At 37.4% G+C, this 23,917-nt stretch overlaps 1 protein-coding gene across 1 annotated transcript in view; it reads left to right on the top strand.

Annotated features, from left to right (window-relative positions):
• The window catches only part of LOC130567882 (protein unc-13 homolog B), a 42,572-nt gene extending 19,606 nt beyond the window's left edge, over positions 1 to 22,966 (top strand). Inside the window, exons 18-34 of the mRNA XM_057356363.1 lie at positions 859 to 1,046; positions 1,129 to 1,214; positions 2,197 to 2,323; positions 2,568 to 2,664; positions 5,338 to 5,481; positions 6,198 to 6,275; positions 6,370 to 6,447; positions 16,924 to 17,012; positions 18,069 to 18,215; positions 18,338 to 18,461; positions 18,589 to 18,633; positions 18,733 to 18,804; positions 19,683 to 19,830; positions 19,973 to 20,029; positions 20,795 to 20,887; positions 21,001 to 21,160; positions 21,660 to 22,966. Of these exons, the coding sequence (XP_057212346.1) occupies positions 859 to 1,046; positions 1,129 to 1,214; positions 2,197 to 2,323; positions 2,568 to 2,664; positions 5,338 to 5,481; positions 6,198 to 6,275; positions 6,370 to 6,447; positions 16,924 to 17,012; positions 18,069 to 18,215; positions 18,338 to 18,461; positions 18,589 to 18,633; positions 18,733 to 18,804; positions 19,683 to 19,830; positions 19,973 to 20,029; positions 20,795 to 20,887; positions 21,001 to 21,160; positions 21,660 to 21,945 (2,019 nt within the window). The 3' untranslated portion in view covers positions 21,946 to 22,966. The remainder of the gene's footprint in view (positions 1 to 858; positions 1,047 to 1,128; positions 1,215 to 2,196; positions 2,324 to 2,567; positions 2,665 to 5,337; positions 5,482 to 6,197; positions 6,276 to 6,369; positions 6,448 to 16,923; positions 17,013 to 18,068; positions 18,216 to 18,337; positions 18,462 to 18,588; positions 18,634 to 18,732; positions 18,805 to 19,682; positions 19,831 to 19,972; positions 20,030 to 20,794; positions 20,888 to 21,000; positions 21,161 to 21,659) is intronic.
• The last annotated feature ends 951 nt before the right edge of the window (positions 22,967 to 23,917 follow it).

Here is a 23,917-nt window from a genome sequence, read left to right as displayed (position 1 = left end):
GTTGGCTGAAAAGAGAAATATTTTATAGAAATTATCTGTTACCATAGAGACCACACACACGCAAGGCTTCAATGTGGTAATCAATGTCACTCAAACTGTCACTCAAAAACGTTTGTCTTCAACAACCTCGGTTATTTCTGTACGGCCAAAATCCAATCTCAAAATGAGCTGAAAATATTAAAAAAAATAAAACGATTAAAGTGATATTTCACCCAAAAATGAAAATTCTGTCATCTTTCACTCACCCTCTTGTCATTTCAAAGCTTTAGGACTTCTGCAGAACGCAAAAGAAGATATTTTGAAGAAAATTGGTAACCGAACAGCACTGGCCCCCATTCACGTTCTATTGTATGGACACAAAACCAATGCAAGTGAATGGGGGCCAGTTAACAACATTTTTCAAAATATCTTCTTTTGTGTTCTGTGGAAGAAAGTCATACAGGTTTGAAATGACAAGGGTGAGTAAATGACAGGATGTTTATTTTTGGGTGAACTATCACTTTAATGACAGACAGACGTCAGTTTAAAGGCGTTTAAAGGTGCTAGGGATTGATCACAGTTTTCTAGGTTGCAAAGTTTCAGTTTTGACTGTATTCTTATTTAAAGGGATAGTTCACCCAAAAATAAAACTTGTCATTGTTTATTCGCCCTCATATCATTTAAAATATGTATTTGACTCTTCTGTGGAACACAAAAGAAGATATCTTGAGAAACGTAACAGTGGTTTTGTTTCCACACGATGGAAGTCAATGGGTCGAGTTTTGTTTGGTTACAAGCCTTCTTAAAAATATATTATGTCGTGTTCTGCAGAAGAAAGAAAGACATACATATTTAAAATGATCCCTCTGCTCATTGCAGCAAAAACCAGAAGAAAAGAAAGAAGACAGCGATGAAGATGAGGAAACGAAAGCAGAAGAAGAGGGCAACACCACTAGAGAAGAACCAGGACCAAGCGTGCAGAACCTGGACTTCTGGCCCAAACTCATCACCTTAATAGTGTCCATCATCGAAGAAGACAAAAACTCCTACAGCCCTATAATAAATCAGTCAGTCAATGCCCAGAAACGCACAATATCACACACAAGCTCATTGAGCGGGTAAGATCAACCTTCTGTGAATCTCACGCAGGTTTCCTCAGGAGCTGGACGTGGGGAAAGTCAGTGCTGAGGTCATGTGGACACTCTTTTCTCAGGATATGAAGTATGCACTGGAAGGTAAGGAGACGTGCACGTGTGTGTTTGTGTTCATTGGTGCGCTTTGCTTATTTGTGTGCTTTACGTATGCGAATCGCAGTTTAATCTGCCATCACCATCCTCATCACACTTGATTCTTTTGTTCTTCAGTCCTTGACCACATCGCCCACAAACATTGGAAGAATGGTAAAGGTTTACATAGTACATGCAACATAGTTTCATAGATTCTAAACCTCGTGTCATTTCAAACCTGTATGACTTCGGCAGAACACAAAATAAGATATTTTGAAGAATGTTTGTAACCAAGTAACATTGACCCCCACTGACTTCCGTTATATGAAGTGAAAAACACTGACACATTTCTCAAAATATCTTCTTTTGTTTCCACAGTAGAAAGCGTCATATACAGGGTTTGACTGACAGCAAATAAATGAGACATTTGTTTTTAAGTCTTTGCTCTCATGTCCTCAGCATACAGTAGGTGACAGAATAGATCCCCCTGATTTGACTTTAGATCTGCAAAGTAGAAGCAAACTGAAGTGAGACCCCTAATTGACAAAATTATGTTTTTCCTTTTGATGCCAACATCATTTCCTTTTGAAAGCGCCTCATTCGTTGCACACCTGCACTCGTTTTTTTCTCAAGTGCTCTTCATCTGTCATGTCTTCTTTCTCTCCTGCCTCATTTTCCTTGTGTTTGTAGCACCTGCCGCATTCCATATTCGCAGACTTGATTTTTGCACTGGTAAGACATACGGTTAAGTGACTGTCAAAGTGTTTTGTACTACTGTATATGTGTGTGAGTGAAACGCATGTCATGATCAGTTTTTTAGCTTCAGTGGGTACAGCTGCAGAAAAAAAGTCTTGTTCTTGCACTACTTTATAGCTGCAGACCAGTGGAGGAGTAATATGAAGTTGAAAAAGTGTGAATGTTTACTGGGTGAGAGGTAAAAAAAGGTCTCGCGACGTTAAACGTGTGGACTCGCGCTTTGTTGTTTTCTCAGAACACGAGAAGCTCAGGTTGTGCAAAAGTGCCGACTACATGAATCTGCACTTCAAAGTCAAATGGCTCTACAACGAGTACGTCCGTGACCTGTCCGCCTTCTCCACCGCCGTCCCAGAGTACCCATCGTGAGTCACACCGCTTCTGAAACTCTTTCAAACAGTCCTTGGAGAAAGTTTTGACTTATTCTTCAAATGGTCTGCCGTCTCGCTCGCTCCCATCATCACCTACACTGATATTTGGCTGAAATCTTTGGAATGTCTAGCTCATTCTTTCCTCTGTTGCTTAAACTATCATGACCTCTTGTTTCCTCACTTCTTTCCTGCTTTTTTCTTCTGTTTCTCTGTCCGGCTCTTGATTTCTTCTGTGTAGGTGGTTTCTGCCATTTGTTCTGCAGTGGCTGGCTGAGAATGAGGAAGTGTCAATGGAGTTTATGCATGGAGCTCTTGAGAGAGATAAAAGAGAGGGGGTATGATTCATTAACCAAACCTTTCTGTGTGCTTCCGTGTCTTATATTTGACTCCCGCTGTCGGTCTGCGGGGTTAAAACATGCGTTTGCCAAAGGAATGGCTTGCTGTATATTTACCAAGCACTTGCTGTAACAAATTTTCATATTACGATAAGTGCTGAGCCAGTGTATGGTATTATCACAGTACATATACACAGTATATACTTTATACTTTATTACAGAGTTTTTGTTGTTCTTAAAGATGTTTAGCTTTCCTGTTGCTCAGTGGTTAGAGCGTGGCGCCAATAACGCCAAGGTCATGGGTTCGATCCCAGGGATTTCACATACTCAGAAACAAATGTATAGTATAATGCAATGTAAGTGTCTTTGGATAAAAGTGTCTGCCAAATGCATAAATGTAAATGTTTTAGTAATTTTAAAACCAACTGATATTTAATAAAAACAATCAAATGTTTTAAACCCAAGAACACTTTACAAAAATAGACAGATTTAAAACATTTAAAAGTATCTTTTAGCATTAAATTAACTTTTGTTTATTTATAATTTTATTTATAATAAATTGTTTGTTTATTTATGCTTTTTTATTTATTTTATTTCAGAAATTATTTTATCAATTATTGAACAAATAAATGAATGATGTAATTTAATAATGATTTATAGAATAGTGCGATTTCAGATAAATGTAAACAATTATGCTAATGTTATCTAGAATTATTCTGTGCATTTTAAATTGCCCACAATAAAACATTTGTCCAAGTTAATTATCAAGGTAAACCGTGTTATTGAAAACCAGCATAAATCTGATATTTACCTGTTACACCGTGTCTACACTGGATGCGGCGCGATGCGACGAAGTAAGGGATCATGTACAGGCAGCTGGTTGTTATCGCAGAAATAAGCCCCGATAATCAGGACCCGACACGAAGAGGAGGCTCTTGTATCACACTGAAGGGGCATATTTCGCGATAACAGCCGGCTGCTTGTACATTATCCCGCTTATTACACGGCTACTTGCCACATGAGAAAAAAACTGGACATAAAATGTGAATTTGAAATATTTTATTAGCTCATTTTTACCGAATGCAGACCTTCCACGACGAAAAGCCGTTTAGTTTCGGTTTTAAAGTAAGAAACGACGTTCAAACATCACGAACAGGCAAATTGGTTTAATCATTTGTAAATATAATGTCATATATGTTATTAAAAGACATATTTATAATTATTTTTCGTGTAATATTAAACTGCCCCTCTCAAAATGATTTGCAGCATCCGGGTTACAGGGTGTTAATAGTTTTGAGCGGTTGTTATTTGAAAAGAACAACCCTTGGAATGTCGCGACTGGCCAATCAGAATCAAGCATTCAAATGTGCCGTGTAATAAGAGACAATAGAACGCATTAGAATTTATTATAATTTTAAATTTTGTCCACACCGGGCGCGACAATCCCATTAGAACAAGCCGCGCCCGGTGTTGACACAGTGTAAGAGCAACATTAAGGGATTCAAGTTTTTTAACATGTTTTGACAAACCCAGTGATTAGTTTTTCCTCCAGCTCTCAGGATATCAATCCAACCCTGTAAACTCAATTTCTTCGACCGATTATAAATCTGTACACCTTTAATTTAGTAAACAACCACCAAGCACCAATCAGAAAGTCGTGGCAGTTTACTGGCAATGATACTGAACACCCTCGCACCCAGATTAGCTCAACTCAACTCTCAACTCAACTTTATTTATATAGCGCTTTTACAATTTTCATTGTTACAAAGCAGCTGTACATAAGACATATTGACTATAACCAAAACAATTAAAGTTGTACCTGCAAAAACAAGAAAAAGTTGAAAACACAGAAGACAGACATACCCACATACAAAACACTCCACACACACAATATGCACACGTACTAACACACATAGACATAGACACACACACACGGAAGCGCACGCACACACACACGTACACAGACAAGTACGCACACACACACAGGCACGCACGCACGCACACACACACGCTCAGTGAGAGCACACATTTAAGATAAAGGAGAGAGCAGCACAGGTCAAATATAACGGACTATAAATTCCTATATGCAATATTAATTAAGTAAAACTTTAAAATTCTAAAGCAGCCCCCCCGGTCAGGCAAATAGTGCAAAAAACTGTATGCAAACGGTGGCGAGGAACCCAAAACTCTAATCGAGAAAAAAAACCTCAGGAGAACCCAAGCCCAACCAGGGGATTCCAGTTCCCCTCTGGCAAAAGCTGCTGCCTCTGCACAAGCTCCAGAGAGCTTGCACAACAAGGCTAAATAAAATAAATAAACTTACTAATAAGGTAAATTATAGTTTAAGATTATCATTAATAATCTAATAGCATTAGCAACAGACAACACCCTAGCGCATGGGTAGGCAACGTCAGTCCTGGAGCTCCGCTGTCCTGCTGGTTTTTGCTCCAACCCTGGAAAAAAGCTCACCTGTCTATACCTGTGGTAATCCTGAAGACACTGATTAGCTTGTTCAGGTGTGTTTGATTAGGGTTGGAGCTCAAATCTGCAGGGCAGCGGCACTCCAGGATTGACGTTGCCTCTCCCTGCCCTAGCAACTTAACAGTGATCTTTACACAAGTCACTTCGCTGGAGCCTCTGATTTCAGATTTTTCGTTCTTTTCTTTTTAACAGTTCCAGCAGACGTCTGAGCACGCTCTGTTCTCCAGCTCGGTCGTGGACATCTTCACTCAACTCAACCAGAGCTTTGAGATCATCAAGAAACTCGACTGCCCTGATCCTGGCGTCGTCGCCCAATACAACCGGCGCTTTGCCAAGGTGCAGATTGGCACCCGACTACATCGAATGCCATTCTAGAGTCACGCTTTAAGACAAATTGGAAAGCAGAGCACACAACGATGAACAGAAACATTTCAAGAGTCGCCATCTGTTTTTTAACCTGCGAGTCATTTTAAGTTAGGCGTGTGACGCAGCGGCATCTTCGTTGATGCCCACACAGATTTTGTAGAAGCTGAGATGTGTTTGCATTTTAATTTCTTTCATTTTATAATTAAGCTGTATAATGGACTGCTCTATCATGGTCATAATCGTTGTGTATGTTTTCCTGTAATTTGCATATTGAGTTCTGTTTGGAGGAGCGTAATGCATTTGCCTGTGAAACATTCATTAATTTTCAACAACATCAAGTCGATTTATCTGCCATTTCAGATCAGCGGCTCAGTACGGTGTGTATTTAATTTACTCCACATAGGGGCGGTTTCCCAGACAGGGATTAGTTTAAACCAGGACTAGGCCTTAGTTTAATTAGCTAATTTAAGCAGTTTTAGCAAACATTACTTCCTAAAACATTACTTGTGTGCTTTTTGAGACAAGGCAAAGGCACTGATGTATTTTAAGATATGTCAGTGCAAGTTGTTTTCAGTTTGGACAGCTCTTAGATTTATTTTAGTCTAGGACTAGTCTAAACCCTGACTGGGAAACCACCCCATAGAGTTTAGTTGTGATATTTAATCTTTTTTTTCTTTCCCCGTCAGACCATCAACAAAGTGCTCCTGCAGTATTGTGCTATTGTAACCAAGACCTTCCTATCCTACTGTGAGAAAGAGAAAACCGTGAGTGCAAATACATATTATAAACAAATATGATAGCATTAAGACTTGCTTTAGAGTCATATTGGTTTAAATTCTCTCTCCGTATCTCTTGCAGCCCTGTGTGTTGATGAATAACATTCAGCAGATGCGTGTGATGTTGGAGAAGATGTTTGAGTCTATGGGGGCCAGGCAGGTGAGTTAAACATGATGTAATATCAGCTGGTGATGTGTCTATTGACACAGGAGACTGAGCTGGAATTTTTGTCTGTGCTGTGATGAAAGTAGCAAAGACGTGCGAAAGTTTCGTGACTTTGAGCTGCTCATCGTCACCCGGGCAACACTTGCTTCACCTGCTTGATTCGAAATGATACTCTGAGGATGGGAATTCTGTTCCATCATTGACATTTATGTGTATCTTTCCACTTACTTATTGCCGTAGAATCTGACAGCTTACCTTATTGATTCTCTCTGTAGTTGCAGCAGTGTTACATTAATATGCCAGAGGATAACTGGCCCTCCCGGTTGAGTCTGGTCTCCTCCAAGGTTTTTCTTCCACATTTATAGGACGCTGTTGGTGTGTGTGAGACGAGCAGGTGGAGCTCTAGTTTGGATGTTCTGAACTCCACCTGTGACGATAATGATGACAACTGGGTTAGGGTCCCCTACATCAGGGGTTCTCAACCTTTTTGACTCCAAGGCCCCCCTATGTATTCAACAATATTCAATGGCTCCCCTCCAGCGCACAAAAAAAATCAAAATTTCTACCCAATAAAATATTTAAAAGCTTGATAAAGTGTTTAAATTTATATTAAAATATAAAATGGACAAATAATAAGAAATATGTTGGTGTTTAGTTGTTTTAAAATGTATTTCAATGCTCATTTTGTCTAATTTTAAATTATTAGTCATCCTGAGGCCCCCTTGGAAGTCAGCTGGGGCCCCCTTATGGGCCTCGGCCCCCCTGTTGAGAACCACTGCCCTACATTATATATAATACAATACAAACTCACATATACAGGGTAAATTCAGTACGTTGATTCTTTTTAAATCGGTCACTTATTGTTTGGAGAGTTTGTCTATGTAGACAGCACAGAGGTAAAGTAAGATAGCTCATTAGTTTTAGGTTTCTGGCTGGCATGCCGTAAATGGGATACTCTGGCAGGCCGTAAGAGGCTGAAAAACTGAAGCGTATGTTTTTTTTTTTTTTGATGGGTCCGCAGAGCTGTCATTCTGCACACAATATATTTGGTAGTAGGCTCTGAATTGGATGCTTATTCTCTGTCATAAATTCATCCATAGTTATGCTGGTGAATCATCCGCTGGAAGTCTCCAGAATGTCATTTTTTGACACTAGTCTCTCCAGAGTTGTGTGTATTTATAAATGTGGTCTGGAGTGTGTGTGTGCCAGCAGCACTAACCATATATCTGTTTTTTTGTGTAGTACACCGCTGAGGAAGAGAGGGTAGGTGAAAAGATGTGTTTTTCAGATGGACTGTAACCCTCTGTGTGTGCGTGTTGTAGTGGCACCCTTTGACTAGATTAAAGTACCCTTGTTAGTACTTAGTAGGCTATCCTTAGTGCAGCCCATATGGTTCGTCCCTCCATAGTGCTGTATGACAGAGTCCCTAAAACCGCTTTTACTTGAATGTTTTCCTTCACTACCAGCTGGAAAATGAGGAGGAACCAGAGGACGATGAAGAAGAGGTGTGTCATACAAAAGAAAGAGTTTGTGTGTGTTTTTGTAAACGATCCATATTTAACTGGAAAACTGGTAAAAATGTTACTTTTGGTTTTTAGAAATGTTTTATTAACACTTTGATAGTGTAAACTAGTGTTTACGTTCTGGCTAGTAAGGCTTCTCTCACAAAGTAAAATTCTGTCAGATAATTTTGTGAGTATTGAAATATGGTTGTGGTTATGCACGTTTATTTGTAAAAGCAATTTCTTCAGTGTCTAAGCTTTACCAGTGGTCAAGTAAACATAAAGTTTTGTTTTTTTGGTCTTTCCCTCAGCCCATCACTGATGATGAAGGCAATGAGGTGTGTACAGTACAGTATAGCAAAAAGTGTTATTTCAAGTGCGTGCGTTAGCAAAGTTGTTCAGTGCACATCAACCAAGCAGCAGTGTTGGGTAAATTACTCTGAAAAAGTAATTAATTACAAGTTACTAATTACATATTCAATAGTGTAATTAGATTACTGTACAAATTACTCTCTCCAAAAAGTATTTAGTTACTTATTACTAATTACTTTCTATATCCTATATCAACCTTGATTAGTTAAGTGATTTAAGGATAGACATGAAACGGATAATTTAATTCATTCAAAAAAATAATATTAAACTACATAAAGTAATATTATTAACTGACCAAAGTATTACAAATGTGAGAATTATACATTAAAGCACAGATTTTAAAGTTAGACTTTGAATTTTGATGTCAATTCCACTATTGCACACACATATTACACAAAGTATTTAGTTTAATTACATCAGAAGTAACTGTAATCAAATTACAGAAAAATAACAGTAATCCCTTACTTTACTTTTTCAAGGGAAAAGTAATTAAATTACAGTAACTAATTACTTAGTAACTAGTTACACCCAACACTGCCAAGCAGTGAAAAAAAAATGCCATTACAGATGTTTATTCAATATTTATTTTTGTTTTGTTTACCATTATTTTTGTTTACCAGTCAGATGAATCGGATGCCAAGGTATTAAGCTCTTTATCAAACAGCAATGATTATAAAGATCTGATAGTCAGCTATTTTCAGCATCAAAAGTAAGCACGACAGAATTTAACATAATGCAAATAAGCAGCGTGCTGATGCGGAACTTGTGCGCCGCCTCCTGATGCCAGGGTAGATAGTTAAGTGATAGCCATTTACATCTAGTGGATCTTTTACTGTAAGTCGTTTTTAGGTTTTTTTTAAATTTTGGTTTGTCTGTTTCTTTGTTTCACTTCTTTCATCAGTCTGGATGTTCGGATTCAGAAGGATCAGAGGTACGTCACTAAACCTGCAAAAATTATAAATAAATGAATGTATAAATAAATAAATATATAAACGAATAAATGTAATAATATGAAAATAAATAAGGAATGAATGGTTTGATAAAACAAAATAATTCGTTTTAGCTATTATTGATCTTAGCTTTAACTTTTCTTTTCATTTTTTAAATTATTTATTATTTTTTGTGTCCATTTTTAATTATTTTTAATTATTATTATTTTTTATTTTTAGATTATTTTATTTATCATTTCCTTTTATTTTTACATTTATTTATTTATACGTTTATTTATTTTTATATTTATTTATTATCGCATGTATTTATTTCCACTTTTATTTATTTATTCTTGATTTATTCTTACTTTTCTGTGTCTTGTATGATAATTAGATGGGTTGGTCTTGCCTACTATTGGTTCAGCGTAGATTGAAGCGTTTGATCGATTACTCTTGACTTGTTTTGGACTAACGTCACGTCACTCACCAGCTTGGCACTCCCGACAGTTTAGGCTGTCAAGTGTCGATAAAGATAATCGCGTGTACGTAAGTACAGGTCGTCACTAGACGAGTACTGCTGACGGATTCTCATTAAAAGTCGAAAAGTCGTAAGTTAGCATAAGTCAACCCTTGAGCTCTTCATACAGGTATTGCGATTACCCAATTTAGTGAGCCGCAGTTCGAGTAAGAAGGGTGTAATAAATCTGCAAATAGATCAACGACGTTAGTAGAAGCACATGTAACTAGGCAATACCTGGTGAAATACATAATGGTGTACATGATCAGATAGTGACTTATTGATGATTAGTTACAGATGCACGGGAGACTAAATGACAGCTACTCAGGAATTGTTCATCGCCCTGCACACGATTCGAGTCTGTCGGTCGAGGTGCTATGCTATGAGTGCGTACAGTTGAGATGGTCAAGATATAGACTAGATTAACTAGTTATGAATCATATGTAAGGGCTATCAATGCGATCCTTAAATCTACATACAGATGGCTCTTGTAAACCGAAGATCGCACAGCTCAAAGATTGCGCATAGTGTAGTCGAATCATTATGAATAAGTATAGCAGCCTTTCGAGGTTAAGAAAAAAGCCGAAAGTTTAATGTGAACATGAGTAACATAATGTAAATGAATTGAGACATAGTGAACTTAAGTCACAGGTTAACACGGTAGTAATGAGCATCGTTCTTTCACTACAGGGGCCATCAAATGGAAACCATTCCTTCTAAAAAAGACGTGGTTACTAAACGGTACTCGTAAACTACATTCCATAAGAGATAAATAACACAGAGGTCACAAGATTAAGACGGGCATATTCCCTTGATTCATCCAGCTGCATATTGTGTGTGACATCTTGATATTATTGCAAAGATCCTGCAGCAGCTAGCATTGCAGAAATAGCTTAGTGTGATTGTTACCGTAGTGACACACTGCCTCGCTTTATTCATTATGGGTACGAATCCCGTGTCAAATCGCTTTATTTATTTTTTCACCTCGCTTCAGCCGTTACGGGCGATCATACCAATAATTTGCAATCTTAACAAGAATGTCAAAATCATGTAACAAGAAAGTCTGTGTTTATTAGACATCTTAATATCAAGTCGTCTTGTGCTTTCAGAATCGACGAATCTGCTGAGGTCGTTCATGCACCTCTTTGGCAGAGGACCTGTAACCGGAACTTGGTCACCACCTTAGCACCCTCTGACTCGCACAGATTTTGAAGAACTTTGTCATTTATCTCTCCGTCAATCTGTAATAAATCATCAATAAGCGCACCTAATCTAAATGACACATAGTCATTTGATGCATGGTTATCGACTTCATTGGCTAAATGCTGTAACTCTCTAGCTAATTGTGCGCCCGCCTAGTTACTTAACGTTATACACGAAGCAAACGATCAGTGAGTGACGTGACGTTAGTCCAAAACAAGTCAAGAGTAATCGATCAAACGCTTCAATCTACGCTGAACCAATAGTAGGCAAGACCAACCCATCTAATTATCATACAAGACACAGAAAAGTAAGAATAAATTCAAGAATAAATAAATAAAAGTGGAAATAAATACATGCGATAATAAATAAATATAAAAATAAATAAACGTATAAATAAATAAATGTAAAAATAAAAGGAAATGATAAATAAAATAATCTAAAAATAAAAAATAATAATAAAAAATAATTAAAAATGGACACAAAAAATAATAAATCAATTTAAAAAATGAAAAGAAAAGTTAAAGCTAAGATCAATAATAGCTAAAACGAATTATTTTGTTTTATCAAACCATTCAGTCCTGTATTTATTTTCATATTACATTTATTCGTTTATATATTTATTTATTTATACATTCATTTATTTATAGTTTTTGCAGGTTTAGTCCTCCATACAGAGGTACGTCACTAAATGACGTCAGCTGTCCTTTAGATGAAAATATGGATGAGTCATTAATATGTTTGGTTTGTGTCCTTGGAAGAGAAAAAAAATAATTTCTAAACGAGCATTTAAAGCTGCAATCCATAACTTACTTTTAGTTCGCCATCTCTGTTTGAAACCGGAAATGTTAGGTTACTTTACGCACTTATCTTTGCATGTGTTGATCTCAAATGACGTCACACTGACATTGTAAAATGGGGTAAGGTAGGACGGCATTTTAGCATATAGATGGTCTAACACACATGGACTAAAAGTCTTTTAAATGAAGTCTTTTTAGTATATCACTGATATCTACTGTATCAGTCTTCGGTCGCTCGGTTGAAAATTGAAAGTAACAGTAAAACACAACAGTCTTTTACATTTCTGCATGTTAAAGTTTTATTGATCTGTTAAATGAGAATACATAATGAAATGTACTGTAGATCCCAAGCTGTAAATGCAGCTGGATGCTTTTGCAGCCAGTTTATGTATTAAAAGAGTTGTGTATGTTAAAGGAATAAATAACCTCATGAATATAGTTCAAATGTCATAAAGACATTTACTGTAACTTACATAAGATATATTAATTCTAATTAATTGCATTTGAAGGTTTTGTATTGCTAATGACATCAGAGATGTGCGTGCGTGCATGCGTGCGTGTTCTAAACTCCAGCTGTGTTGATAATGATGGGAGCTGGTTTAGGATCACTGTCAATATATAATATTGTACATGCTAAATCAATACAAGACAAACGCACATATATTTTCTAAACAGCAGCAGTATAAAATATTTGCATGTTTTTAAAAGGGTCATGCATCAAAGATTTTGTATCATTGTTAGATGTGCTTTACATTAACTCACATAACTTACTTTACATTTTAAAGTGACCTGCCGTTGACAAAGAACACACTTGCATCCAAAGTTAAAAAACCTGGGCTGTCACAATATCAGATTTCCGCAACACAATTATTGTGGTGAAAATAAATCACAATAACAATATTATCACAATATCTTTTGCAATATTATTATGAGATTTCTATTTTTGGCCAATGATTCACACCCAAATGTGTAGTATGAGTGTAGAAAGGCAGGAGAGAGTTTGTAACCATTGTCGCAAAATGTTGGCACTGAATTAGTTAAGATGTTATCATGTGTGCAGTATTAACACAATATCAGTAATCAACGTTATTGATGTTGTGGTTATTGCCAATGCCGGTATATTATGACACCCATAATATTAATTATATGTATTTTTTTAAAACAAAGACTCAAAACTTGGTGCCATTACAGTACCTTTTTAGGTTGGTGTTGTGGAATGTTGTTTTAAAATATGATGTATTTTTTTGTATCTTTAGCTTGACAACAAAGAGAAGGAGAACAAGGTTGGTTTTGTAAAGGACAGAGAAAATATAACTCCTTTAACATGTGTGTACTGTTCATAACCCTCATTGCTCTTTGTTTGTGTCCCGTGGACCTTCACCAGTCAGCTCTTTGTGTCTTAGAGATTGTGAATGTATCTGCAGTTCTGTTTGACCAAACAGCCATGGTGCTCATGTGGGTAACATGGATACTAGGAATATTGTTGGACTCATAGTTTTTTGCTCACACAAACCTTTCTGCATTTTTACATTTTCAATAAATATCATGCTGTATGATTTATAAGCTGTTTTCCCTCGTGGGGATCTAAAAAATGTAGGCACAAGGTCAAAATCTACTGTTTTTACTATCTTTCTGGGCACATTTGGTCCCCCCACCGTGATGAATACCAGTGCGTGCACACACACTAAATTGTGTCCATCCCTATCTTTGAATAGTGTGTTTTGCCTAGCCCTTGTGTTTGTTTTAACCTTTGAATCTAAATTGAATCAGTTTTGTACGTCCTGGAGATTCTGCGTGTGTTGCTGTTTCTATCCGTGTTCATGGTAATGTTCTTTAGCAATGAACCTATTGACATTTGCATGTGTGTGTGGGACAGAGAAAAGAAACTCGGAGAGAGAGAGAGAAATAAACACATCACCTTGAATTCTCTTGGGCATAGTTCACAAGCTGTCTGTTTTGTTTTCTCTAATAAAACAGTTTTCGACTGCACCGCCGCTAACCCGCTGTTATTCGCTCTTGTTTTTATCATCGCTCTTCAGTAAATGATTTAGTTTGATGAGTGTATCAGTGCAGTAGTCAGTGTTGTGTGAGTATCAGGTGCATTCAGAAGGATTCGGTGATTTGCTGTCTTGATCTTTCATTCCCTTCAGTTCTCTATATGCAGGTGTGTGGAAACATCCTGAAGGTCATATGTTTGAGTTCATCTATGACAGCATATGAGACAGCATCTCAGACTGTTTCTTTGTTTGTCTTTTGTGTTTTTTTTTGTCACCTGTCATCTGTCTGTCTGCAGTCTGTTGCCAAGAAGGAAAAGGTGTGTGCGGTTACAGTATCTTGTTAACATAAGTCATGTGTAGCAAAGGAAATACATAGAACAAACAAGACATTTTAAAATATACATCATTATTTTTAATCAACAGTACATGTTTGTACTCATTTTTACTCTTTTAACGACACCTGTATTATATAATATTTAATGGATGGATTTTGTATACATGTATACACATTTAGCATTAACTTTCACTACCTTTTAAAAGTTTAGGATCATTTGGCTGAAATGTATTTTGTGATCATAAAAATCATTTGATCTAAAGGCACTTATCGTTTTTATTAGACAACCAACATTTTATATGATAAAAACGTTATAGAAATGAATGAGCCGAGCACAGATGGGAACTACTTCAATAATGTTTACAAAGCATCTCAGGGTGAGACATGAAGAAACTGGCTGATAACATGCCAAATCTGCAAATTCAATAGTACAAATAGCTTGTTTGAAGACACTAAAATATATCATAGCTTTGATTTGTTTCAGTTTTCTTTAGTCACATCATAATTCAAATAATCACATTATTGTTTTGTATTGTATATTGTATTGTATTGTGACGAGTTATTTATTGTTCCGCAATCTAGAAAAACATATTAATAATGTATGAATAAGTGATCCTAAACTTTTCAACGGTAGTGTATGCTTATACTGTATTTGCATCATCTTATGTGTGCGTTTAGTGTTTGTGTGTTGACTCATTTATTTTGATGTTTTGGCATCAGGAGGAGAAGAAAGACAACGAGAAAGAGGTTTGCGCTCACACACAGAACACACATTGTCTGTGGCTTTGTTTTTTGCTTTCTAGTCTCTGGATCAACAGGTCTCACTGTGGTACTGTGTGTCATTTTGTTTCTGTGTCAAGAACGAGAACACGAGCACAGAGGTGTCTGATGGAGCTGAGGTAATAAGCTGATATGGCTGTGTGTGTGTGTGTGTGTGTGTGTGTGCGTGTGCGTGTGCGTGTGTGTGTGTGTGCGTGTGTGTGTGTGTGTGTGTCTGAGAGAGAGATGATAGAACAAGGTCTCATTAATGTGAGGAGTTACAAACACAAAGCTGTGAGATTGTTCTTGTGTGTGTGTTTGTCTGGTCTCAGGGCTCCTGTACCTTATTTTTTGGGTCAAATCAGACTTCCCATCAGTGACCTGATGCGACATGAAAGAATTACCCAGAATTCTGAGCTTAAATAATGAATTGCTTTGGGCAAGTGATGGTTTATAGTGTTGCCTGCAAATAAATGACAATTATTTTGGAAATCGAAAATATAAAGATGCTTATTGGCCCTCATTCGCAGTTTGTTTTGGCCAAAAACCAGCCAGAGAAGTGTCAGTAATGTAAATCGACCAATCACAGGTTGTGCAGAATACACCTTCAGAAATCGGTCTAGACTTCGATGTCCTGTTTTAATGAGTAGACCAAAGAACTGTTAGTAATACAAAACACACAAATGCTGTTGAGCTACAAATGACTTTTACTTTTTATGTTTTTTTTCTATTCTTCAGCTCAAACGTGAGGGGAAAGAGGTGCGAGATGTTTCCATTTTGACTCTTCAAATTTAAAGCCTATCGTTTCTCAAATCTGACATTTTAAAGAATCTGTTCCTTTTGAGGTTTTGCGCAGCTGAATGAATTTTCTGTTTCTGCCTTTTCCTTTGTTTTCCATTCTCGGTCTCTTGATAGAATGAAGCAACAGTCAACACAAAAAAGGTGTGATGATTTGTGTGTGTGGTGTGAACGTGTATAGCCATGTGTAAGCGAGCCTGGAATACTGGCTGTCTTTCCCGCCATCCGACACTTTCCCCATAACTGTGATAATGTATTAATGCATGGTATAAACCCTGAACATACACTGGCCACAAAATATATTTGGACACTTTCAGGATATTAAACTTAGCAAACTATATCTGTATTGTACTTGAACTACACAGACATAGTGTAAGCTTAGGGGAAGTTGACTTCCTACATGCACTTAAATTACTGTGCAGTGAAAGCAGTTGCAGATGCATTTATGGTTTTATATGTTTTGATATTCATCGATTTTAAAGGTCCAGTGTGTAACATTTAGCGGCATCTAGTGGTGAGGTTGCGAATTGCAACCAACGGCTCACTCACGTGCACCCCTCCCCCCCTTTTGAAGCAGTAAGGTGGCTGACACAGAACTAAGATGTCGTCGTGTTCTGCTTCTTTCCCGAAGGAGATAACATATTTACTGTCTGTTTAAGGCTACTGTAGAAACAACATGACGAATTCCATGTAAAAGGACCTGCGGTGGATGTAGACATAGTTATGTATTTCAGTAGATCCTTCAAAAAAATGACACACTGGACCTTTAAGTGTGGATTATGTGACCAAATACTTTTTACTTTTAACACTAAAAATGTACTGTAGATAAAGAATTCTTGTTAAAGATTTATCTATACTGTGCTTTTGGACTAATGTCTATCAAAAAGGACGCGAAAACTATTCAGGACCTATAAGCTTTTGTGGGTATTGTGTGATGTATATAAATTTTCTTTTCTTTATTCTCTTGAGCAGAGGAGTGAATGAACCCCACTCTTTCTGTTTATTATAGCAATGAAACCGTAACATGTTGACTTTACATCTTGGTTTTCCTCTGCTTTAATTGAACCATTGTTGGGTCTGACACATTGCTGAGGATTTTTTTCGTAATTGTTAAAAAAGTGACTTCAGGTTGTGTCCAGTGTGGCTTTGAACCCAAACAATTAGACATGAAGTTATTTTCCCTTTGTCCTACTTCCCTTGCCTCTTCTCTTTTGTATCACACTAACACTACATCTTGTATGTGTTTGTGCTTCTCTCTCCAGCTTGACACAGAAGCTGCAGATATCCTCAATGACCTGCAAGGGAAGCTCAATTCTGCAATGGACAACCTGAGCGCCATGTTTGCCAAAAGGTACACTTCATTTTCTGATGATGAATATCATCTTACACAACAACAACAACACTTATAATACATTACATTACATCTAGTTTACATATTTATGGTTTAACCTTTGAAGGCATTAAAGGAATAGTTCACCTTCAAAATAAAAAGGTTGTTATAATTTACTCACCCTGTTGTCATTATAAATCGGTGTGCTTTTCTTTCTTCTGCAAAATGCGAATTTTGAAGAATGTTGGTATCCAAAAACCGTTGGTGACCATTGACTTCTATTGTATGGACACAAAACCAATGCAAGTCAATGGGGATCAAGGATTTTCTGTTACCAACGTTTTTCAAAATATCTTCTTTTCTGTTGTGTGGAAGAAATCCTAATTATGTTATGCATCAAGTGATTTTACACGACTTTCTGTGATGCTTCATTCTGATAAGTCAGTCATGACATTTCCAGGTCTGTTATTCCCTGATGACGACTCACAGATACACACAGATAAATATAAATAAACTTGTTAATAACATATCGGCTGTCCTTCCGAAACCTCGGATGTCCCAATTATTTTGTCCAAATTCAGGAAATGAAAAAAAACCCCCACTGTACTTTTTAAATGATTAAATAATGTGTTGTCAAAGCTGACAAGCACTTTTTAATGCTATTTATTGGTTAGATATTTGCAAAACCCAGTGACAAACATAAAGGGTGACTTATAATGATGATTAATTGCAAAAACAACAAAAAACAAGACACAAAATATGGAGATACAAGGTTTCAGAAGGACAGCAGCGATATATAAAATGATATTTACAAATTATCAAACCAAATTGCATGTTTGTCACTAGGAAAATTGCATTTATTACAAATGAGTTTATAAATGGTTTATTCTGCAATATCCACCGACTGGACGTACATTATGCCTTATGTATGAATAAAATGTAACTATGAATACATTAGGGTTAATATTATATTGTAATATAATAACATCATAGCTGTGGTTACATTTACTTTTGGACTATTTATTTATAAACATTTTTCTGTCCTCATAGTTTGTCTTTTTCTATCTGTATGTACAGTTTCCAGGCTCGTATAAACGTGTGCATGCGACAGATGGCAGAGATCATGTACCAGATTAAAGGTCCTCTGAATCAGAACAGTCGGAACACAGCAGAGGCTGATGCAGACAACGCACTGCGGCCGCTTATGGAGTTCCTTGATGCAAAGTCAGTTCAGCTCAACTACAAATAATCCACGTTTCTAATCCAGTTTCTGATCAACTGCCATTCATGCATACAAAATCATTTTCTAAAATCCTGAGATACCTCATAATTGTTTGTGTGTGCAGCCTCAGCATCTTTGCAGACATATGTGAGAAGACGGTGTTGAAGCGTGTACTGAAGGACCTGTGGAGGAATGTTTTAATCTGCATGGAGAAAACCATCGTGTTGCCTCAGAGCAGCGACAGTATCGTGAGTGACATAAACTTGTATATATTTGTATTCTTTTTTTAATAACGAACGGAACAACACAACAACAAGCCTGCAGGAGGAAATAAAAATGCAGCTTGTTTGGTGATATTTAGCTTTTTCTGTACAGGGAGCTCAACTTCTTACTGCTGCTAAAGAGCTCTCTAAACTAAAGGTAATAACACGAGATAAAACCACAAATGCTGGTTTATTTGAAGCTACGATCTATAGCATAAGGCAGTGGGTGGTCTAATGTGGTCACTGTTTGTCACAGGCAGGGGCGGAGCCGAAGAGCTTGTCACCAAGGCAATGCGGGATTATGGAGGCGGCGCTGGACGCAATCAAGGTGTGTTGGTGGAGATGGTCTGCCCGCTGAGTTACCACACGTTCACTGTCTGCTATTATACACAACTGTTATGCCAAGTCAACATGTCACACACTGAGCGTTTAGCCTCATTGTGCGTCATATAGAAGCGTGTGTGAGTGGGAGACAGTATTGCATGATTTTTAAAGATTCTGACAGCCTTAGAGGTTGCTCTACAAATTATGATTTTTTGTAATTTTGACAAGAGGTGTTGGGAATTTTGCATTTAATATTTACCTGTAAAATATAGTCATATTTTTGCTCCTGTATGACATATCGCTTATTGCTCCCTGAACTCTCTGTAAGTCGCTGTGGATAAAAGCGTCTGCTAAATCAGTAGTTCTCAAACTGGGGGCCCCCGAGATGGATCCAGGGGGCCACAGATTTTGTGGCATTTTATGAAATATAGAAATTGATCATAGATTTTATGCAATCAAACATCAGAAAAATAAAACCACCAGACAAAAGAATTGATGTTTCAGCATTGTATAACCGAATATGTTTTTGTTTAAATAAAAATGTTATGTTTAAGATTATAAGTCTTTATTTGGGGGGCCGCACTCTACACAAAGGGGGCCTTACCACGAAAAAGTTTGAGAACCACTCTGCTAAATGACTAAATGTAAATGTAATATTTTTGCAATGCTGTAATTATGCACACACGTATGTATATATTTTTACTAACACACCACACGCAAGACACATAACATGTTCACACATAACAGTTTAGACAGACCAGAGTTACTGTCTGTGAAATTTAGCACCTTTTTTGCAGAAGGAAACACATATTGGTTCATTTAAAGGCACTATTTGTATTTCTCTCTCTCTTTCTCTCTCATTCATACTCTGTTGCTGGGTAGCTGTTTTTCCATGCTGGTGGGAAAGGTTTAAAGAACGTCTATCTGGAGAAGAGCCCTGAGCTGTCATCCCTGCGGTATGCTCTTTCCCTCTACACGCAGACTACGGATGCTCTTATCAAGGCATTCGTGACAACACAACATGCTCAGGGTAAGAAACATGCACACATGTCACATTGCCTTGTTTTCTTAAACCTGGCTTGAACCTGCATACAGTACGCACCCATGTGCACAAATGATTGAACAGCCGCCAGTCTATTGTTTTTTCAAATGTCATGTTTTTTCTCACTCAGTTCAAAATAGCATGGGCATCAGAATCACCCCCAAAGAGAGCGTTCGACCTGACAGAGGTGAGCCAAAGTATTTGTTTATCCTCGGCTTTATATTAAGGACAAGGATCTCTCTCTCTCTGTCTCTCGCTCTCTCTCTGTCTCTCTCTCTCTCTCTCTGTCTCTCTCTCTCTCTCTCGCTCTCTCTCTCTCTGGTGCTTCAGTCAGTGATTTCTAAATAGAAAAGAAGTCAGCAACCAATGGCACACATGAGTATATTTAATTTCGATAAACTACTTTGAGATGTTGAAGCCCTTGTCTGTTTATTGAGTAAATTCAAGATAAATGATAAAAGTTATATAGCAAAGTGATATTAAAGTGTCACAGTTAAAGGGACAGTGCACCCAAAAATGAAAATTCTGTCATCATTTATTCACCCCCGAGTTACAAATCTGTATAGATTTCTTTGTTGTGATGAACACAGAGAAAGATATTTGGAAGAATGCTTGTAACCAAAGAGCTCTTGGCCACAATTGACTACCATGGAAGAAAAAAATACAATGGTAGTCAAGAGTGCCCCAGAACTGTTTGCTTTCCTACAACAAGAAATTTATAAAGAATGGTAGTCAATGGTGGCCAAGAACTGTATAGTTACAAGCATTCTTCCAAATATCTTTCTAAAAAAACCACTGGTGCTGGTTGACATGCTGCTAAGGGGTCTGTTTTCTTCAAGAGTATATACAGTATATATATTTTTGTATGTAAATGTGGGCAGTTGGGCACATACATTTTTGCAAATGAAACATGCCTGATATGAAAAGAAATTGTTGTCTTAACATTTGATAGGCTCTGGGGTTGAGCGGCCTATAGGAGAGGCTGTGATTCAGTTTGATTTGTCGCCCCCTGCTGGAAACACTGAGCAGAAACTCACAGTGAGAGGTGAGAGCACTACATTTTAGGTGTAAAGTTTGGATGGTTATCTGTTTATTTTAGTACGTGATGATAATCTGCAGTATTGCTGTTTACATGTAAATGAATCTCTTTCTCTCCAGTGATTGCTGTGAATGACATGAAATGGCAGACGTCAGGTATGTTTCGACCATTCGTTGAGGTTAACTTGATCGGCCCACAGCTGACGGAAAAGAAACGGAAGTTCACAACCAAATCTAAAAACAACAGCTGGACAGCGAAATACAACGAGGCGTTTCAATTGTGAGTGAAAACAGTTTTCATCTCAAAATTGTATTTTATTTAAAAATTTGTGGTTTAAAGTGCAGAAGTTACTTTTTGTTATTCATATGAAGTAAAGGGTATGTGAGCAGAGCTCTTTTAGTCTTACCAAGTGTGTGATGGTGGGATTATTAAATATTTTTTGCTCTCACAATGTGAGAATTACAACAGTTTCCATTTCATAAATCACGACCACTGGACCACACTCGACATCTCTTATGTCTAGGTCTTATTTTCCCACTTCTAATCTTTGGTTAACTCATCACACGCAAGACACATAACAAGTTCACACATAAAAATTCAGACAGACCAAAGTTACTCTCTGAACTGTAGCTTTTTGCAAAAGGAAGTACAATGCAAAACACATGCGTCTTGCTTGCAGTATCACCCTCATGGGGTTTAGTTTATAGTGTAATTATTAATCTAAATCATGAAAAAATGATTCACGTGTTTGTGTATTTTTCCCTCTGAACATGTTTAGTGTGTTGGGCAAAGGTGTGAGTCTGGACTGCTATGAGGTTCAGATAACGGTGAAGGATTACTGTTTCGGTCGTGCGGACCGGGTGGTGGGGATTGCGGTCTTGCAGCTGCGTGACGTTGCGGACCGGAAAAGCTGCGTGTGCTGGTGTCCCCTGGGCCCACGGATCAACATAGACGAAACCAGGACCACGGCACTACGAATCCTCTCCCAACGCTCGGCTGATGAGGTCGCCAAAGACTTCGTCAGACTTAAATCAGAGACCCGACCTGTGGAGGAGGGGAGGTGAAGATGAGAAAACAGACCTGTTCAGTCGATCATAAAGATAAAACAGATCAAGATAGAGAAGAGACTTTGGTAATACGAAACTGTGCGACTAGTGAACGATAAGTACACAAATTCTAAAACTGTGGACATTTATTGAAAGCCTTAATAGGGGCAAAACTGACTTTGCATACTTACTGGATGTGTTCTGAATCTATAAATTGTAAGAATTTAACAGAGTTTGTTTAAAATACATTCAAAGGCTTTACAGTGACATTGCGGAAACTTGCATGTGCAAGATACATTTTAAATATATGACGATACAAGAGTTGTTTTGCCAAAGCACGCAAGTCTTGTGGCTCATTCCACACGGTCCTTTTTGGCCTTCTGAGTGGGAGGAGCCTTCATGACAGGGGGTGTGGTCTAACAAGAATCATTCACATTATTTTCATAATTGCCGCCCAACCGTTGATTGTCTAAGAAAACGACTGTAACTGCGATTTAACATTAATGCAAGCATGTGAACGCAATGTGGATGTCGATTAATATGCCGCTTGTTTGCATTGAGTGGCATTCTGGTGTCCATGTTGACATACGGATTGTAAAAATCCTAATACGATTCTCATTTTTAATGTGTTGTTGAAATACCTGAATGATATTTCACTTTCAATGGCCTTTTCCATTCAATTTAGAACAACTGTTTACAAATTGCCAGAAATATGTAAATAGTGTACAGCTGCAGTATAGACCAACCAGTAGTGCCAGCCAATGAGAATGGAGGTATGAAACTTTGTTTACCTTGTGCCAAGTAGTTTGTATGGTCTCTTTTTGGGATGTAAAGGTTATGTTTTTTTTTATATATATATGCACAGCCCAACAGATGCACACATTCTGTAAAATAGATTCCCACATGCACGTATTTATTGTAAACAACGTTTTATGTATGTTTTGTCAATACGTGAAAACTATTTATGTATTTAAAAACTGGAGATAACTTGTATGGATATTAAGAATTTATTTATAAATTATTTATGAATGTATCTTATTGTGATTGTTGCATTAATTACATTCTTCGGTTGTGGTTAACTTAGAGCAGTTGAAATACAGAGTTACGACACTCACATAGACCTCCATAGTAAGAATGGAATGCGGAAGTAACTCGTGTCATAAAGCGACCAATAGTTCCAAACACTGCACCGAAGCCCATTCATTTCACTTACTCCCAAACTCATTTGCTGTACAGTTGGTGAAATAACTGCATGTTTTAACATTTTAACGAGTTGGCGGACATATCTTATATTCATATTACTCCCCAGACAAAATGCTGCTATAAATATAGTCAACGTAGTAATCAGTGTACACAATGCGCTAATACATTTAGCAAAATTTATGCAAATATAGTTTGCTGTTGTTCGTGCCGCTAAAATCCATTCAAATAGGTTGACTGCACGGATTTGTTTGGAACTTTTGAGCGCTCCATGAACCATGTGACCACACGGGCGACGAGATCGAGTGTCGTAACTGTATTTCAACAGCTCCGGGTTAGCTGTTATTCTCTAAAGTAATGAACTGTCATCTCAAAATCAGCAGACAAGAAAACCTAATTAACTTATTAACAAACTTTTTCATTGTAAGGCCCCCTTTGAGTGCATCGCTTTGCGGCTGCCCCCCCCCCCCAAAAAAATGTATAATCTTAAACTTAGAATTTGAATTAAACCAAAAACATATCCAGTTATACAATGCAGGAACATCAATTCTTTTGGTTGGTGGTCTTACTTTTCTGATGTTTGATTGCGTAAAATCTATGATGCATTTCTATATTTCATAAAATTGCCACAAAATCTGCGGCCCCCCTGGATCCATCTTGGGGCCCCCAGATTGAGAACCACTGTTCTAGAATATCACCTAGGGATTTAGGATGTAGACTTTTTTGTTTAATAACCACCAAGAACACCCTATAGCAACTAAATACCAATGCACTGGCAACCTCCCAGAAC

Source organism: Triplophysa rosa, linkage group LG2 (assembly GCF_024868665.1).
Source record: "Triplophysa rosa linkage group LG2, Trosa_1v2, whole genome shotgun sequence".
Taxonomy (NCBI): domain Eukaryota; kingdom Metazoa; phylum Chordata; class Actinopteri; order Cypriniformes; family Nemacheilidae; genus Triplophysa; species Triplophysa rosa.
The sequence above is the reverse complement of the archived record's forward strand: the minus strand, read 5'-3'. Positions and strand labels throughout refer to the sequence as shown.